Source organism: Saccostrea cucullata, unplaced genomic scaffold (genome assembly GCF_032062105.1).
Source record: "Saccostrea cucullata isolate Sc308-1 unplaced genomic scaffold, CSIRO_AGI_Scuc_v1 ctg497, whole genome shotgun sequence".
NCBI classification, from domain to species: domain Eukaryota; kingdom Metazoa; phylum Mollusca; class Bivalvia; order Ostreida; family Ostreidae; genus Saccostrea; species Saccostrea cuccullata.
This window is the reverse complement of record NW_026927325.1, coordinates 268,843-288,359: the sequence shown is the minus strand read 5'-3', so window position 1 is coordinate 288,359 and position 19,517 is coordinate 268,843. Positions and strand designations below refer to the sequence as shown.

At 34.6% G+C, this 19,517-nt stretch overlaps 2 protein-coding genes across 3 annotated transcripts in view; one reads left to right on the top strand and one right to left on the bottom strand.

Annotated features, from left to right (window-relative positions):
• On the top strand, nt 1-19,244 carry LOC134274085 (RB1-inducible coiled-coil protein 1-like). The gene is made up of 25 exons (XM_062756334.1): nt 1-245; nt 1,805-1,883; nt 2,038-2,164; nt 2,635-2,716; nt 2,806-2,891; nt 3,110-3,225; nt 3,452-3,538; nt 4,060-4,174; nt 5,472-5,699; nt 5,993-6,177; nt 6,327-6,513; nt 6,893-6,974; nt 7,237-7,295; nt 7,383-7,483; nt 7,770-10,233; nt 11,660-11,779; nt 11,892-12,000; nt 12,106-12,208; nt 15,453-15,569; nt 15,661-15,700; nt 17,391-17,438; nt 17,546-17,607; nt 17,809-17,936; nt 18,044-18,114; nt 18,248-19,244. The coding sequence occupies exons 2-25, from the start codon at nt 1,816-1,818 to the stop codon at nt 18,356-18,358; spliced, it is 4,896 nt and encodes a 1,631-aa protein (XP_062612318.1). The 5' UTR covers nt 1-245; nt 1,805-1,815; the 3' UTR covers nt 18,359-19,244.
• Nucleotides 18,625-19,517, bottom strand: part of LOC134274084 (synaptonemal complex protein 2-like) — a 34,110-nt gene continuing 33,217 nt past the window's right edge. For both annotated transcript variants that reach the window (XM_062756331.1, XM_062756332.1), the window contains one exon: nt 18,625-19,327. In XM_062756331.1, the coding sequence (XP_062612315.1) occupies nt 19,265-19,327 (63 nt within the window). In that variant the 3' untranslated portion in view covers nt 18,625-19,264. The remainder of the gene's footprint in view (nt 19,328-19,517) is intronic.

Sequence of the window (19,517 nt, the reverse complement as noted above, 5' to 3'; positions counted from 1 at the left end):
CATGGAAAATGTCTTCCCAAATATTTTTATTGTGTAAAAATATAGATTACTCATAGAAACACGTTGAGTATGATGAAACTCAAGGAATATTGATTTAAGCATGACGAGAGTTTATGATTTACCTATGTCTTCTAGAAAATGACACCCGAATGAGAGGAATTTGCTATTCTTTATGCAGTCGTCATCTGGTCGATCAGAAGACTGAATTTGTAAACAAAACAGATCAAGGTGATCAAGTGCAACAGGTAAGTAACAAAGGAAAAATAAAAAAAAATAATATTCACAAATAATAAAATGAATAAGTATTTATAAGTAATTGTTGTCAGGCGAAAAAGGTCGATTAACAAGGTTAGGTATTGCATAATAAAACAGCTGGTACACATATACATGTTACTTAGTAGGCTAATACTACATGCAGTGAGTAACCTTTGAGTGATTGCCTCAGCAGGGTGCAATGTCTTTCTGGATTGTAAAATGATTCAGATGAGAAGTTTTTTTCTTCTTCCCTTTATTAATTTGAACACAATAGGGAAATTGATAGTATTTTTGACTTGGTTACATGAATTCCAAGAATTTCTTTGTGCAGGAAATGGGGCATCTAGCTTCATCTCTCTGACAGTTAGCCAATAGAAATTAGGTGAAAAGTTTTTATCTGTGCTTTGAAATATATGTAATAAATTCTGACACAAAGGAGATGTGATTTTATTTTAATCATCATAGTAAATTTGTATTACTTAAACACAAAATAAATTATAGATAATGCCACAATAATTGAAACATTGTGATATTTGTTCAAAAAAATAATTCTGACAATATCTTGATGCTGTCTTTTTTTTCTAATAGATGTCAAATTTTCCAAGGATGAAAAATTCTGATATATAATATGTGGATATTTATTCATAATTGTGATAACAGGGGGTCAGGATAAGGAAGCATATTACTTAAATAAACTTGTCAATGAACCATAATCCAGATTTTTCTAGAAATACAGTTCAACTACAGTACACTGACATCTTGAGTGAATATGATGGATATTTAAGCACTGAATTCATTTTTTGGGATGTCTTCGGTCCTATAACACACCTGGCCGTGCTGACAAATTGAATACCGCGCGTTAGCGCGGTATGATAATTTGTCGGCACGGCCAGGTGTGTTATAGGACCGAAGACATCCCAGAATATGAATTCAATGCTTATATTTACATTCTCTAATTTTTTCTCCTCATATTTGTTTATTTCGGTAATCTTTAAGGTGAATTTAGCGCCCTGCAAAACTGGTGTGCTTTATAGACATAACAGCCGTTTTTGACGTTTGTGACGTTGCAAAGTTAAATAACGCAAATGAACATTGCGAAGGAAAGAAAGTGACAAATTAATTATAAACGCACATTTGTTGTATTTTTACGTTAATTTAACAGGGTTATAGTTTTTGAATTAAATTCAATCACAATAATGTACATTTTGATATTCTAGAGTATATTCCTACTGAATATTCTAACGCGCGGTGACAAGGTTTCACGCGTGTTATAGAGATTTGAACGTCGTGGATTTCTAATGGATTTCATAAAGAAAATTACACTGAATGTAAATATATTAATGTGAATTGGAATACTAAACCACTTATTCTAAGTAATTTCTGATTGATATTTCAGATTATCTGATATTTTATATCACCAGATATCTCAAACTTTTGTTCTCAGTCCCATCAAGAGTAAGATATCAAGGTATACCACTCATAACAAACTTTATGAAACAGAATAAGAATTCTGTTTATTTTATGAATATTATTTTTCTGGTGATTTCAGACTGATCCAAGATGTTGTATGTCTTCCATGTTGATACAGGAACCATGATGACCTTTGACATGGGTCTCCTAGCAGGAAGGTAAATTTTACTAGGGACATGCACACCAAAATACGATCTCATTTGTGATACATTGAAAACTTTTGGGATTTAAAGAAGAAAGGGCTTGGAGCATTTCAGTGTTTTCTCATATTTATTTTATGTTTATTTACCTCTTTTATAAACTTTCTTCCAGTGTGGCAGATCTACAGAAGGTGATCAGCCAGGCGTGTCACATATCAGAGGACAAGCAGGTGTTACTGATCAGTGGGGGAGAGAGTCTGGACCCCAGTACACAGGTCCACAAATACCATGCGGGCACTGTAAGTACTAAGTATAAGTATTCTGTAAGTAAATGTCTGGTCATTAGTATCCATATCAGCACGCGCGCATCAACAATCCCGAAGAATGGCACTGTAAGTAGGAAGTATAAGTTTTGTCTAAGTATAAGTCTGGTCATTTGTATCCATATCAAAATCAACAGTACTGTCCCCAAGACTGGCACTGTAAGTACTCAAATATAAGTACTATGTGAGTATAAGTCCGGTCATTAGTATACTCATCAACAATACAGTCCCCAAGCTGGCACTGAAAGTACTCATGTATAAGTTCTGCGTAAGAACAGTATATAAGTCTGGATGATAGTTAACAAGTACTTTGGTAGTACATGTACTAGGAATGTAATATAAGATAGAAACATTAATAAGTACTGATGGATTTCACTTTCTTCATTTACGGAAATTTTTTATGTAAATAATTAAGAATGTAATTTCATTAATTATGTGCATTCCAGGATACAAACCCTATCTATCTGTTCAGCAAAATGGCGATAGAGGCAGCAACCCCTCCATCACCCAGTGTACACTATGGTTCTGGTAGGTTATAGTGCTGGATACCAAATTAAGGAGACAGAATTTTATCAGACAAGCAAATTTAAATCTATTATTATTTTTTAAATCTACAGATGTGGATATTCCTAGTCAAGTGGAGGGCTCACTTCTTCTGCCTCCAACCTTTGGAACTGTTGTGGCAAGATCTCAACTCGCTATAGTAAGTGAAAATAGGAAAGTCAGTTCACTTGAAAATTTGAGTTGACATTAAGGTATAATATAAGTCTAATTAACTCAAAAAACAAAGGATTTTTTTTGCAATTATTCAGCAAGTCTTTCATGTATAATTTAAAAAGTTCAAAGCACAAGTAAAGATTTTTTCATTTAATTTTGATTTTAAAAATTTTAAGAAATCAATTTTACTTTTAATAATTTCAGCAAATTCATGATGTTGACAAAGAAGAAGAGGAGGCCTGTGAGAAGTTGGTTCATGATCAACATCTACAACAACAAGGCTGGGCAGCTGTTGTTGCCAACCTAGAGGACATCACATGGTAAATTATGCTCACAGAAAAACATATTTCTGTCTAGCTTCTCATTATGCTTATAATAATGATATTGAATATTCTCTCCTGAAGAGTTAAAACTATAAATAAAATTTTAATTCTGTATGTTGACATGTTTCATCTTGTTGAAATGGAGCAGTACTAGTTGATTAGTATGTGACATACAAATGCCAGCTGGTACTAAATAGTCCTTGTGTTTATTTTTTGTTCACAGTGCCCTTAAACACAGATCAGAGATCTTCACAGAGGCTTACACCAGCTATATTTCTTGTCGTGAGGATTATCTGTCAACTCTAGCCAGGTCAGTAGTAACATTTATTGTTGTGCTCTGTAAACATCACTTAACAAAGTTAATGATACAGACTCAAAGTCATTTGTTAGGCTTGAGGTCACTAGCAAAGCAAATTCATGTTTAATCCATAACTTATCACAGAAAGATATTGAATAATATTAATGACTAGAGAATAGAAAAAAAATATCTTATATTTTTGTCATCTTGGAGTAAAAGTCATTGGCAGTTGACATTTTGAATATCCTTGTAATATTGAAAATACTTGACACGTAAGATTCAGCTTGTTTCTTGACTCTCATCCAATGTCTATCAATCAAAATGTTAAGAAACAGAAACAGATGATCTTGCACAAATGTTTCTATTACAAGAAGATGTTTTATTTTCTAGACCCTATCATTAACCAGATTTGATGATCTGTTTACACAGAGAGTCCATCACATAAAGAAAACCCTCAGACCTATGAGCTTACTTACAAAATTCTGTGTCTTATGTCTTTATTACTGATACATTTATCTGCTTGTTTATTTCAGTGTGGCATCCTCACTTGATCTCCTGTCTAAGATTCCTGTTCTGCCATGTCTACTGCAAACCATAGAGGACTCTTCCTTATCAAATAAAAACTTGTTTGATTGGATAAGCTCACAGGTATATACAATAATGTACTGTAAAAGCACATATTTTCGTGGGGTCAGATTTTCAAGGTTTGAAGAAAGAATATTGGTTTGTGGGGATTTGAATTCATGGCTAGAAATTTTTTTAGTAGTAATGCTTATGAAATTTTACATTTCATGGTGGTTATAAATTTGTGCTGTCTCTCTGTACTTCAAAAACAAGGAAAATGAAAAAATTACTGACTTGACAGTAATTGTTTAAGGAAGGCCCACACTTTATGCTTAATCCGGTTCTAATTTTACACATCAATATAAAATTCTGATTTTCACTTGTCATTGATATAAAATCTTTTTGGGTGATTGAAAATGATTAAGCAAGTATAAATTTGTTTATTGTAGTGTGATTGTGCATAAAAAGCATTTAATATACATTATTTATGGAAATTAACACTTTGCACTCTGTCTATAATATCTATATATCATTTACTACATACAGAGACACAAAATTCTTAATTGCTTTTATGGACCTAAATCTTTTTAATTTTCTTTAAAGCAAACTAACCTAAGATCTATTTTTATTGATTTAGAGCCTATACCATCCATTTAATTTTTACTTTTTAAGATTTTTGCAATGAATAATTGAAAAAATTGATATTCCAAAAATGGGGGTATACGTCTTCAAAAGACTGTTTTGTTAAAATTCTCTGGTCATCCATAATAAAGTATATGTTTTTGTTAACATTAGATATAATTCTTAATAGTTTTAAAGAAAAAATGGCATCTAAACAGTTTGGATTTTGAGAATTATAAAAAATAAAGATATTTTGAGATTTTTTTCTGAAAGACATGGACAGATTCAAAACCAATTTGTTAATATTTTGCAGTAAAGATTTCAAATATTCTCTCGGCAATTGAATATTTGTGATCTTGAAAAGTTTTAACATAAATTTTATGTGATTTGGTGCATAAATAAGAGAAATATGACATCACACTTTTTTATGTTCAATTTTGGCTGTTGAGTTTTTAGAGGTATGTGCTCTGAGACATGTTATATGAAAATTAACCTGCAAAGATATGTCTTTTATGGGTGTTTTAGTTAGTTTAAGACTTATTCAAGGTATTCAAATTGAAAAATTATCAGTTTGACAGAAAATTCTGAAAGTACGGACCTACCTGAAGTAGATTGGTACTGGTATAAGGCAATGTAAATTCAAATAGATTGTCACTGGTAAAGCATTTGCGGCTCAATAGAGTAAAAATGTTTTTGCTTGTTAAATACATGAGATCTTCATTACCAATAATTTTATTTATTTGATACATTGTTTTAAAAGGACCCCAAGCACAGTTTACATGACATGGTACACCAGTGTTTGAAGGCCACAGAGCAGCTGGATCAGCAGGTACTAGACAACCTTATGTCAGAGGTCATGGACACCTTTAAACAGGTGGAAAACCCCAGCATGAAGGAGGTCAAGGGCATTGAGGACAGGTTGTATGGCTTGGACCAGATCTTAAATGGAGCAAGGAAGACTGTACGGGAACAAAGTGATCTAGCACAGGTCAGCAAAAAAGTGTCTCCATAAATCTGGAAAATTTTGTTATTTGATCTGTTTGAAAAATGAAGAAAAACCATATTTAATGTTTCCTTACTCTTCATAAGCTATTTTTTATAATAATAAACTAAGCTACCTTAAAGCTACTCCAGCATGACAGAGGTTCATGGCAAGATACCGGTACTTTTGACTTAGTGTGATAAGGAGCGTGGGGACGTTAACTGATGCTATTAATTGTTGGAGTACATTTAAGCTTGAGATAGAGTCACTTTGTAGCTTTTTAAATCTTTGTATAACAGGCATTATACCAAAACCAGACACGGGTCAGTAAACTAAGGGACACCTCCATCTTACCAGATCTCTGTAATAGTCACAAAAAACAGTTAGTGGTGATGGTCAACAACCATAAAAAGCTTCAGGAAACCAAGAAAAAGTGTAAGATGGCCAAGGAAGAGCTGTCTGTCAATCTTCATACAAGACTCAGGTATCGTGTTGTTTACTCCTCTTGAATGCTGACTTGCTTTAATAAAATTTCTGATTTTTGGATAAATTGTTGCAATACAAGTACTTTTGCAAAGTAAATTGCAAAATTATAAAGACTTCTTTGATGCAATAAGCAAAATTTCTCTCTAGATGGGTGATGTTGGTGGAGAAGAGGATCTGTGATGTTGATGGAAAGTTGATGATTTACCATGAAAACCTGAAGAGATTAAGGAAGAGGTTGGACATTTTAAAACAGATCCATGAAGCTCCACAAGTGTACGCTAAACTGGTAGTGGAGGTTGTCCGAAGAAGGAAGTTCTCTACTCAGTTCTTGAAGGTACAGTGTACAAACATTATAAATTCAAACAAAATCGAGTGGCAGATTTAAAAGTTACTTGCTAACACCACATGATTCCTTAAAATTTTTTAATAAGTGCACTAGTATTGAATTCAATGCCTGGTTTAACAGTACTCTCAAAATTGCTTTTGGCTGACCCTCAAAGTTATACATTTATTGTCCGGCTCAACGGACACATACCGGTACTAGTACATGTACATGAAATTCCAAAATTAGCACTTCAACAAACTATTGATATTGATAACAATTTTTACTTTTGACCAATTGATATGTTCCCCAATAAACATAAAGAATTTTGTGTGAGGGAAGTTTTGTATCTTTATTTTAAACTACAATTATAATCTTTTTGTGTTTACAGTGGGCATCACATTTAGCAGTGGAATCACAGAATGTTCATGAAGATGAAGTGAAGAGGAGGGAATTATTTCAAAGAGAAGTTGGTAAGTACAACACAAATCATTATAACATACTGGAAAATACTGAGAAACAAATGTATTAATACTCTCGAAAGATTTATTGATAGCAATTTCATCTTGTTTAGAATTACATGTACTTTCTAGAACAGACAGCACAAATACTTACCCTTTAAACAAATTCCAGGTGAAAGAACTTTTTTGCATGTGAAGTACTCACGAGGATCACAAATGAGTGTCTAAAGCATACTTATTTTGAAGTATAGAATAAGTGATTTGTCTGTTGTAGGTAACCATTTTCTTCAGTCACTTTTCAATGGACTTGAAGATTCTCCTGCATCTTTTGCCGTAAGTAATGCCATAATTATCATATGGAGTCTGATGAATGTTATTTATTTTATCAAATACAGTAAATTAATGTTATCCGTTTCACAGACTGAAGAACCAAAGGCATTTGACCAGAGTCTGCCTCCAATAACACCTGATGATGTGACCATGCTCAGAAATCAGGTTCCAGAACTTGCTCAAAACCTCCAGTAAGTCCTGATAATCAATATTCTGCTCCATGATGAAGCACAACGGAACAATTTAATTTTGCTTACAGGTGTTAAATCTATAAAGTCAATCATATTTATATACATTGTAAGCTTAATGTTCTCTAAACTAAGAAATTGGTAGCAAAGAAATTATAGCAAAATTACAGATGTATACAATGTATTTGTTGTTTGATATTATGGGAGAATTTTTTTGATCTTCCAAAAAGAGAGAATTGTTGAAACTTAGAACTTGCAAAAAAATTGAATTGATTTACTTGCTTTGTAGAGTTCCTTTGGATGTGTCATTCTTAATGAAGGATGTATTCTTTGAGAGGTCACTATTTAAGTTTGACGAGGCTGCTGTGAAAGGAGGCACTGGGCATGGATTGGCTACCTCAGACATAGAGATAATCAACAACTGTGATGAAGAAGAAACCTTTCTAACCACAGATCAAAGTCTTTCATTGGAACAGCAGGTGGCTAGCAGTGAGATGGATCCAAATCTCCTGCTGCAGATTCAGAAGGAAAGTTGTACCGACAAACCGGAACTGTTAATGCCTAAAAGTCTTTCAGAAGAACTGACAAAACAAATGAAAATTATCAGTAAAGAAAAATTACCAAGTGCTACAAGTGTAGACCATTTTAACAAAACTTATCCAGGGGAAAGTGCAATAAAATGTGAGAGTAATGATAGTGCCAAAAAATCTGTGTGTGGTGGTTTGGAAGCAACCAGTGAATCCTTTGGGGCTTCGACTTCCTCAGGAGAGCAGTTAAAATCTACAGAGAGTGAGTTGTCAGGACAGGATAAAACCTCCGAGAGTGTCCCCTCAGGGAAGAAGAGGGTGAGGAGACAAACTGACCCAGATATGGAGACGTCCCAGGAATTCACTACAGCAGATTTCTACATTGAGGACTCCATGCCTTCTTCAATAGCCGACTCACCACCCAGTAAAGAGGACAAACCAAAAGCAAGACCTCTACTCCCAGTGGAGAAATCAGAGGAAGTGAAAATGTTGGAGGAGAGAGTTCAAACGTTGACCCAAGAATTGGAAGAGTCTAAAAGCAAATTGCAAAAGTTTGTGAATTTTTCAAGAGAGGCATTAGTACTTAAGTGTGATTTGGTGGAGTTGTCAACCTGTGTGCGAGAAAATAAGAATGTTATGTCATCTGAAATTGAAAATACTAAGGACACATTGAAAGATAGTCTTGTTTCATTTCAACAAGATCTCCATAAAGCAAAGAGAGAGTTGGAAGAAGAGAGAGTAAAGAGTATTGAAAAAGAAGAAACTATTGCTCAGTGTTGTGAAAAAGAAAAAGTGCTCAAAAAACAACTCTCTGAAAAAGAGTCTGTAATTTCCAGCCTAAACAATGACAATGAAAAATTAAAACAAAATTTAACAGACATGGAGGCTAAAATTTTAAAAGAAAAGGAAAATTTTGAAAAAGAGAAACAGGAATTGGAAGAAGAACATAAAAATAAGATTGAAGAAATTAATAAAGAAAATTCTCTTGAACTGGAAGTTGAACTTGATAAGATAAGGGCAGAGTTTCAAGAACAAGTTTCAGAACTGGAAAACAAATTAACTGATCAAGAAGTTATTGAAGCCAGACTTAATGAAAAAATTAAAGGCCTGAGCTCAGAGAACAGTAAAGCAGAAGAAAAATTATTTTCTCAGTTTCAACAGGAGAAAACTGACATCACAAAAATACTTCAGGCTGAGTTTGAAGAAAAACTTAAAAAGGAAATAGAGGACTGCAAAACATCACTGGAAACTAAGCACCAAGAGGAATCTGAGTCTATACAGAAGGCACACATTGAAAGGTTGGAAACAGAGTTGAAGGAACAAAAGGAAAAGTTGATGAAGGAAAAGGATGATGAACTAGAAGTACTATCTCAACAACTGAATACAGAATTTGATAAATCATATCAAGTATTAAAAGAAACCTTAGAGGAAGATCATAAGAAAGCATTAGGGGATTTCATGTCACAAAGTGAAAAGAAGTACCAAGAGGAAAAACTCCATAATGAGGAGATAGTGAAGAAACAAATTGATGAACTTCAACTGAAACTGAACTTTTACACAGATAAAGAGTTTGATCACAAGGAGTCACAGACAGCTAGGAAGGAGAACGTACAACAAGAAGTCCAGACAGATGAGAAAGACACAAGCCAGACAGAGATTCAGACTGAGCAGTGGCAGGGAGTAGAGATGAAGACGCAGACAGACACAACACCAGTGACTCAACAGGAGGCTCAGACAAGTCTTCAGTGGAGTGAAGGAATGGAGGTAGACACACAGACAGACAGGGTGGCAGTGGTTCAGCAGGAGGCCCAGACTCACTTAACCATGGAGGAAGGGAAGGAGAGGAACACCCAGACAGACACCCCTGTCATTGTTCAGCAAGAAATGCAAACAAGCCTCACTTTGAATCCTGAAGGGATGGACACAGAAACACAGACTGAAATCAAAACTCAAATTCCTCAAGGTATACAAACAAGTGTGTGTCTGGAGAAAAGCATCGAGGGAACTGAAATGGAAACCCAGACAGACATTAGACAAGTCCAGCAGCAAGAAATTCAGACATCACTTGAGGTGACAAATAGTAGAGCAGAAAGTGAGAAAGAAAAGGTAAATGAAGAAAAGGAGATTCAAACTAGTCTTGGTGATGGTGAAACCACAATAAGTGCTCAAGAACATAGCAACCAGCTGGCATTTTTGCAAGTGAGGCTTACAGCTGAAAAAGATAAGGTACATTGAGGACCAAATGTGTATTCTTTATTTGTCAACTTGGATTGTCTTGGAATATAATACTGTAAACGTATTACATTTGGCGGTGTATTCTTTTTAGCATTTTTGGCGGAAAGAAACTTCCGCTAATTCGAGTACAACGCTAAGTGTCTTAAACATATACAGCCTACTCCGGATATATTGAAATTCAGGGGACCATGCAAATCATTTCAATATATACGTAATTCATCAATATAAGCGAAATCGTGAAGCCGCCATTTTTACAAGTTCAATCCCGATCTAAAATAACCCGAACAAATATGATTTGTCATCGTTTGTCTACAACAGTGAGCAGATTACATAGAATATGAGTCCTTGAAAGTTTAATTTTTTTTACTTCTGTTTTATTGAAAAGACAAAATTAAACCCCGTTATTATTTCCCGATTGCATTTATTTACGTTTTGGAAAAAAATCACCGGCCTTAAACAGTTGAGTACTGCTGAACGCTGCTTGTATTTCATCGTAAGTGTACTTGGGTTAATCAATCCCTTTGTTATTTCGAATTTAGGCATATCAATAGCCATTAACAGTACGTATATAATTTCAAAGTTATTTTTTTTTTCCCTAGATCTGTGGGGGTTACATGTACTATATTACGTTTAGATGTTTAGTCTCGATATGTCCGTATCATATACGTGGACGCAAAGAATTTAACAGTGAGGAATTTTATTTCGTAAGAGCATGCAGTATAAAAAACACATAAGGTGAAAACTTATTGACACCTTTGTATATCAACTGGTCAATCAGGCATAATTACTGTCACCAACCGTAATGACAGCCGCCAGGGAGTACTTCAATATAATCGTCATGAAAACAACTCATTATCACCTGTGGGGACCGATCAGTGGCTTCAATATAAGCGAAATTTCAATATATCCGATTTCAATATAACCGTTATTTTAATGCAAAGAATATGAGAAGCAAAAACGGGGGATTTATTTCTATTTCAAAATAAGCGGAATTTCAAAATAAGCTAGTTCAATATAAGTGGAGTAAGCTGTAAACATAAATAAGAACATTAAGAAATGCGCTAAATCAAATTTATGCTAACTTGTTCAAAAATCAATTTCTGCCAAATATTGTACACGCTAAATATAGTACATTTACAGTATTCTTGCACCTTTAACAGTAGTTTGCAAAGAAAAATATATATGTGGTGCAAGTGTTTATTGACTGTACACTGCTGACTCAAAGACAACCAAGCAAGCAAAATAACAAGGTTGATTGTACTTGCAAATCACTTCCACAAATTAATTTTAAAATATATGATATACAGATGTTTTAAGATAATGAAATTCAATTGTACATGTATTTAGCTGCTCAGATAGTTGAAAATGCAAAGACAGTTTTTTTAAGTGTAATTTAATTAAACCTTTTTGTCTACAGGCTCTAATAGAAATGAAACAAAAGTATGAAAAAGACATTTCTGAACTGATTGGCAAGCTTGAAAAAGACAAGTCAGATTCTCTTACGGCCATCCAGAATAGTTTACAGGCAGAAAAACAGGTCTACATATACAGAATAAAATCTTATATTTCCTGATGAAAAATCTTCCAATTGGTAGAAATGCTTACAGAAAAAGGAATCTATATAATTGACTTATTTTTACCAATTCCAGGTTGCCTTCAATGAAGCTGTAATAAAACTAGCTCAAGAAAAGGACAAAGTTATAGAAGATCTCAGAAGTAAGGAAAAGGAGTTTTTGGAACAATTGTCCACTGATCAAGGTATGCATATGTTGCATAAATATAATGCTTACATTGTTAAGCATAAGTATTTTTTATTAGCACATATATGAAATTTAACGAGCTTATTGTGATGTTATTTTGTAGAAACTATTCTAAGGCTGAATGAAGAAAAAAGTAAATTAGAGGACATTAAGACAAGAGCAATGTCACATCTCACAGACAAGGAAAGAGAGATCAAAGAATACAGGTAAACAACCCCTTCATAAATAAAAATCTACTTTCAAACCATAATTTGTGAATCTAAATGCACTATGCTTTCAAATGAACATTTGAGTGTGTTTCAGACCTGTTTACCTACATCGTATTCTCTCAGTATTTTTGATTACCCGGGTAGGTATGTCCATGAGATTTGGAATTTCCCAGTAAGATTTCACTTTCCATCAATTTTACAAATATTAATGGAGAACAACTACTTTTCTGATTACTAAAACATGGTTTAATAACATGGTCTTTGTAATTTTTTCCACAGCGTTATGCCAAACCGACATAGCTTCTGTGTTTGAATTTTTTAAAGAAATTAAAACGTGGGAAACTGAGACAGATCATAATGATTAATTGTATATTATTGTTTAACATCCCTCACATGGATACTCCAGCACTTGCTGGTCGAGAGCTGCAAATTTTATCATTAACCTGGCAATCAGGACCATTAAAAGGTGGGATTTTTTCATGCCAACATCTACTGCAAAACGGGACATCGGTTGACATGGTCTCCACTTCCCACAGTAGGATTCGAACCTGCAACATAAGGATAAAGTTCTTACTCTAACCACCAGATCATAACGAAAACTAACTGCTAAATTCCAATCATATGCATTTCCGAATTCCGTATTTTTAGGTCACCTGAGTAAACTCAGGTGACCTATTGCCATCTGTTTTTGTCCGTCGTCGTGCGTCGTTTGTCGTTCGTCGTGCATCGTGTGTTAACATTTGAACATTTTCAGCTTCTTCTCTGCAACCACTGAACCAATTTCAACCAAATTTGGTACAAGGCATCTATGGGTGAAGGGAAACAAAAATTGTGAATTTCATGATCCCTGCCCCCCTGGGGCCTGGGGGTGGGGCCAAAACCACTAAAATTAATGCAATCTTTAAAAATCTTCTTCTTTACTCCTGGACATCAAGCAATCAAACTGTTTGCATGATTGTAATCAGCATTGAGTCCTCTACCAAAATTGTGAAATTCATGGCCCTGGGGTCAGGGGTACTTGTGCTAGGGTGGGGCTAAAAAGGTATATAGTGAAAATGCATTATTTCTTTGAAAATCTTCTTCTCTGCTCCTGGGTATTAAATAAACTAATTAAGTACATAGTTATGATGAGCAAGAGTGCCTCTACCAAAATTGTGAATTTTATGGCCCCAAGGTCAGGGGTTCTGGTGTTAGGGCGGGGCTCTATTGATTATATAGAGAAAATACATAAATTCTTTGAAAATCTTCTTCTTTGCTCCTGGGTATTAAATAAACTAACTAAGTACATAGTTATGATGAGCAAGAGTGCCTCTACCAAAATTGTGAATTTTATGGCCCCAAGGTCAGGGGTTTTTGTGTTAGGGTGGGGCTCTATTGATTATATAGAGCAAATACATGAATTCTTTGAAAATCTTCTTCTTTGCTCCTGGGTATTAAATAAACTAACTAAGTACATAGTTATTATGAGCAAGAGTGCCTCTACCAAAATTGTGAATTTTATGGCCCCAGGGTCAGGGGTTCTGGTGTTAGGGCGGGGCTCTATTGATTATATAGTGAAAAAACCTGAATTCTTTGAAAATCTTCTTCTCTGCTCCTGGGTATTAAATAAACTAACTAAGTACATAGTTATGATGAGCAAGAGTGCCTCTACCAAAATTGTGAATTTTATGGCCCCAGGGTCAGGGGTTCTGGTGTTAGGGCGGGGCTCTATTGATTATATAGAGAAAATACATGAATTCTTTGAAAATCTTCTTCTTTGCTCCTGGGTATTAAATAAACTAACTAAGTACATAGTTATGATGAGCAAGAGTGCCTCTACCAAAATTGTGAATTTCATGGCCCCAAGGTCAGGGGTTTTTGTGTTAGGGCGGGGCTCTATTGATTATTTAGAGAAAATACATGAATTCTTTGAAAATCTTCTTTGCTCCTGGGTATTAAATAAACTAACTAAGTACATAGTTGTGATGAGCAAGAGTGCCTCTACCAAATTTGTGAATTTTATGGCCCCAGGGTCAGGGGTTCTGGTGTTAGGGTGGGGCTCTATTGATTATATAGAGCAAATACATGAATTCTTTGAAAATCTTCTTCTTTGCTCCTGGGTATTAAATAAGCTAACTAAGTACATAGTTATGATGAGCAAGAGTGCCTCTACCAAAATTGTGAATGTTTTGGCCCCAAGGTCAGGGGTTCTTGTGTTAGGACAGGTCTCTATTGATTATTTAGAGAAAATACATGAATTCTTTGAAAATCTTCTTCTTTGCTCCTGGGTATTTAATAAACTAACTAAGTACATAGTTATGATGAGCAAGAGTGCCTCTACCAAAATTGTGAATTTTATGGCCCCAGGGTCAGGGGTTCTTGTGTTAGGGCAGGGCTCTATTGATTATACAGTGAAAATACATGAATTCTTTGAAAATCTTCTTCTCTGCTCCTAGATTTTATATAAACTAACTAAGTACATAGTTATGATAAGCAAGAGTGCCTCTACCAAAATTGTGAATATTACGGCCCCAGGGTCAGGAGTTCTGGTGTTAGGGGGGGCTATATTGATTATACATGTATAGTGAAAAAAAACATTAAATCTTTGAATTTTCTTCTTTGCACCTAGGTTTTAAGCAGATGAACTACCTATATAGTTATGAGCAAGGGCCCTAATCTTCAAGAATTGTAAATTTCAAGGCCCCACGGTCAGTTGTACCATAGAGGGGGTGGGGGCTGTACTTATATACTGAAAATGAATGAATTGTTTGAAATGTGCTCCTTTGTATTAATCAAATATTTTTGAAAAGCATGAATTCCTTTCCAAAAATTGTACAATGTGTGGATCTAGGCCTAAGAGTCCAGGGTTCATGTGTGGTAGCGGCACTACTCATTATTGCTGAATATTACTGATTTGTTGAAATGCATTTTTTGTTCCCCTACCCTGCCTATGGGTATTAAGTAACCAAACTAAGGAACTGCTAAGTGTATAGTTATGATGACCAAATTGTAAATGCTATAGCATCTGGCTTAAAACATGGATCAAATTCAATCACTGGAAAGTTGTTGAATAATGCTCAGGTGACCTATAAGGCCCATGGGCCTCTTGTCTTAATAGCAAACCATGAGACATACTTTGGACTAAAAATCTGTACAAAATACGTCGAAATTGTAAGAGTAAACAGGTCTGGTATTTATTCTGGGATATATACTTTATCTGAAATTTTAAAAGTGATAAATTATTACACGTTTTCTTTCGTAGCACTGCTAAGCGTCAGTTAGAGGATGAATTAGCCATGTCACGTCAACAGCTGTCTCAGTACCAATCACAATTACAGGCCATGTCAGCTGTCTCTGTACCCTCAGTCATGGAGATCAGGTACGTTTTCTTTTTTTTTTTTCCGAAATTTGAGTGAACTGTTTTTGCGTTTCTAATACATGTACATGTAATACGACTGATTTTTTTGTAGTCAAACAAATGAAGTTTCACGTATTACAACATTGGAAGATGTAAGTTTATATGTAAATTGTACTGTATACATGGTTATTTTCGCGCTTTCACACTTGCAAACAATATTGCCCCATTTTTAATTTGCTCATTAAAAGTTTTATTAGCTCACCTGAGCTGAAAGCTCAAGTGAGCTTTTCTGATCACATTTTGTCCGGCGTCCGTCTGTCCGTCCGTCTGTCTGTAAACTTTTCACATTTTCGACTTCTTCTCAAGAACCGGTGGGCCAATTTCAACCAAACTTGCCACAAAGTATCCTTGGGTGAAGGGGATTCAAGTTTGTTCAAATGAAGGGCCATGCCCTCATTCAAGGGGAGATAATTAGGAATTAATGAAAATTTGGTGGCATATTTTAAAAATCTTCTTCTCAAGAACCACGGTGCCAGGAAAGATGAAACTTATGGGGAAAGAACTTAAGGTAGGGTAGATTCAAGTTTGTTCAAATCATTACCCCCAGGGGTAGGGTGGGGCCAAAATGGCCGACCTAAGATTTACATAGAAATATATAGGAAAATTCTTTAAAAATCTTCTTCTCAAGAATGACAAAGCCATAATTCATCATATTTATATGGAAGCATGTTCTGGTAGTGTAGATTCAAGTTTGTTCAAATCATGACCCCCGGGGGTAGGGCGGGGCCAAAATGGCCAACCAAACTTTTACATAGAAATACATGTATATAGGAAAATTCCGTAAAAATCTTCTTCTCAAGAATGACAAAGCCATAATTCATCATATTTATATGGAAGCATGTTCTGGTAGTGTAGATTCAAGTTTGTTCAAATCATGACCACCCGGGGTAGGGCGGGGCCAAAATGGCCGACCAAAGTTTTACATAGAAATATATAGGAAAATTCTTTAAAAATCTTCTTCTCAAGAATGACAAAGCCATAATTCATCATATTTATATGGAAGCATGTTCAGGTAGTGTAGATTCAAGTTTGTTCAAATCATAACCCCCGGGGGTAGGGCGGGGCCAAAATGGCCGACCAAAGTTTTACATAGAAATATATAGGAAAATTCTTTAAAAATCTTCTTCTCAAGAATGACAAAGCCATAATTCATCATATATATATATATGGAAGCATGCTCAGGTAGTGTAGTTTCAAGTTTGTTCAAATCATGACCCCCGGGGTAGGGCGGGGCCAAAATGGCCGACCAAAGTTTTATGTCGAAATACATGTATATAGGAAAATTCTTTTAAAAAATCTTCTTCTTAAGAATGACAAAGCCATAATTCATCATATTTATATGGAAGCATGCTCAAGTAGTGTAGATTTAAATTTGTTCAAATCATGACCCCCAGGGGTAGGGCGGGGCCAAAATGGCCGAACAAAGTTTTTAAAGATATATATATAGGAAAATTCTTTAAAATCATTTTCTAAAAAATAGCAAATCCATGATTGGTCATGGGACTACTTTTGGATTCAAACTTTTCAATAAAAAGCCATTTTCTACTTTTTCCTACCCTTATTGCTCAGGTGAGCGATGTGGCCCATGGGCCTCTTGTTTTAGAAATTATACTGTTTTCCTTGAATTCACCCCATTTTAAATTCGCCCATATGAGAGTAGGGCGAAATGGGAGAGAAAATTTCCCTGTACACAGTATTTGTATACTCTTAATGAATTTGAAAGTTCGATTCTATTCATGTATTTAGAGGTTATAGTTTTTATGACACAAATTCTTCCTACAGGAGTTAAAGATGAAATCAGAGAAGATTGTTGAATTACAGCAGAAAATGGTAATTTCTTGACATAAATCATTGCTTATACATGTAGGTTTACAGATTTTACTTGTATTTATATTAAACACAGTCTTCAACTTTTACTTATTATTTTTCCCTCCAAGATGGAGATGTCAATGACTGCAAGCACAAGAAATATTGCTGAAGACAAAGTATCTATTACTAGGTAAGTAAACTAAGTATACATATTTTCAACAGAAATATTCTTCACTCCTGAATCACAAATTGACAGGCATTTCAATTTCCGACAGACAGAAAAACTTCAAATATATATGTATTAATATAGGAGTTTGTCATGGACTTCTATCCAAACTTTGTGTGACACTATTCTTTCCCTCAATTTAATGCAATTCCTCTTTATTTTCAGCTGTAATGTTGGAGATCTGGCCCTGTTCTGTCTAGATGACAGACATGACCAGTATGTTGTGTTCACCATTGGAAACACTCTTCACTTTCTTCACACAGACTGCCAGGAAACTCTGGGTCTTAGACCAAGTAAGTCAAAGATATATGTGTCTGTATATATTTGCACCATTTGTTAAAATAATCTCTTGATAAATTAGGTTAATAATTTGCTAACAATGATGCAACTTTGTTTACAGATCCCGGTGAAACAAAGAAATCATGGGTACTAGCAGAAATTACAGAGAAGGAGTATTGTCAGGCTAAAAAGGTAAAACATATAGAATTTCTTAGAATTCTATTAACAGAAATGTCTCCATCTGTCTCAAGTACCTTAAGACTAATATTGTGGAGAATTAGAGCTTCAAATGTTTGATTAAATTCAAAATGTTTATTTTTCTCAGCCCCAGAACAGATTTAAGGTACCTGTTGGGACCAAGTTCTACAGAGTGAAGGCTAAGCCTTGGAAACCTGACAGTGGGGCCAAGGGGATCCCACCAGCAGCCGACACCTGATGATTCATATATCATGTAGACATTCATCTCATCAATAACACTGGACTATACCATGCATTATTCATCTCATCCAACACTGGACTACAACATGAATTATTCATCTCATCAACAATACTGGAGAATACCAAGGCTTGAAGACTTGACAGTGGGGCAAAGGAGAATCCCACCAGCAGCCAACACTAAATATACCATGCAGACATTTCTCATCAATAATCCTGGACTATACCATGAAACATTCGTATCATCAACAATACCGGACTATACCATGAAACATTTATGTATAATTTATTTACTATAATAGTAATTATAAACAGTATCAACAACAAACAATACATGTGTGTACTGAAGTGTATTACATAATATCACAAAATTTGATGCCTATCTGTCAATACATCACAGGCATATATAGACCCAAAAGGAGTGTTTTTAAGCTTTTTAAAAGTAGAGATTACAAAATGGTTTGTTTAAAAACTATATGGGTCTTTTTAACTTTCATTTTGTGTGAATAACAGAATGTTGTCTGTGGCAGTGTGATGCTTTCAAGAGATTTCATACTAAATATAAATATATCACAGTAAAGCTTTCTATGCTTCATTCAGCTAGTACTAGTTATTACATAATATATGAACTTCAAAACACTAATTACACATTTAAATAAAATACAAGTTTTTCCAATTCATATTTCTTCCAATTATTTATATATATTACATGTAATACCTGTACATATGTATAAATATTTTGTTTTGCAGAAACAGTAATCATAGCCAACTTATAATTGTGATATACAATTTACAATGATTATGATTTTTCAGATTTACAGACTCTCATGCAAGAGGATATTTGCATAATGTGTTGTTACAGAATATAAATAAAACTATAAAATCCATTTTTTGTGTTGATCACTTGCTAGGTATCCAACAGAAGGGACCTCTGAAGACAGTGCTTTATGTTGTCTAATTCTTCTTGTTGCTAGGAAAAAAAAATCATTTACAGTAATCAATGAAACAGCTATCATGGTTAAAGTTCTCTATAATTCGGGTCATTCAAAGGCACCATTCCCAATTGAATGAGCTAATTTTCCCTATTTGTCACTTCCCCAAATATAAAAAAAAACATTTTAGTAAAATATGTAGTTACTAAACTTGTTATTCATAGTTGA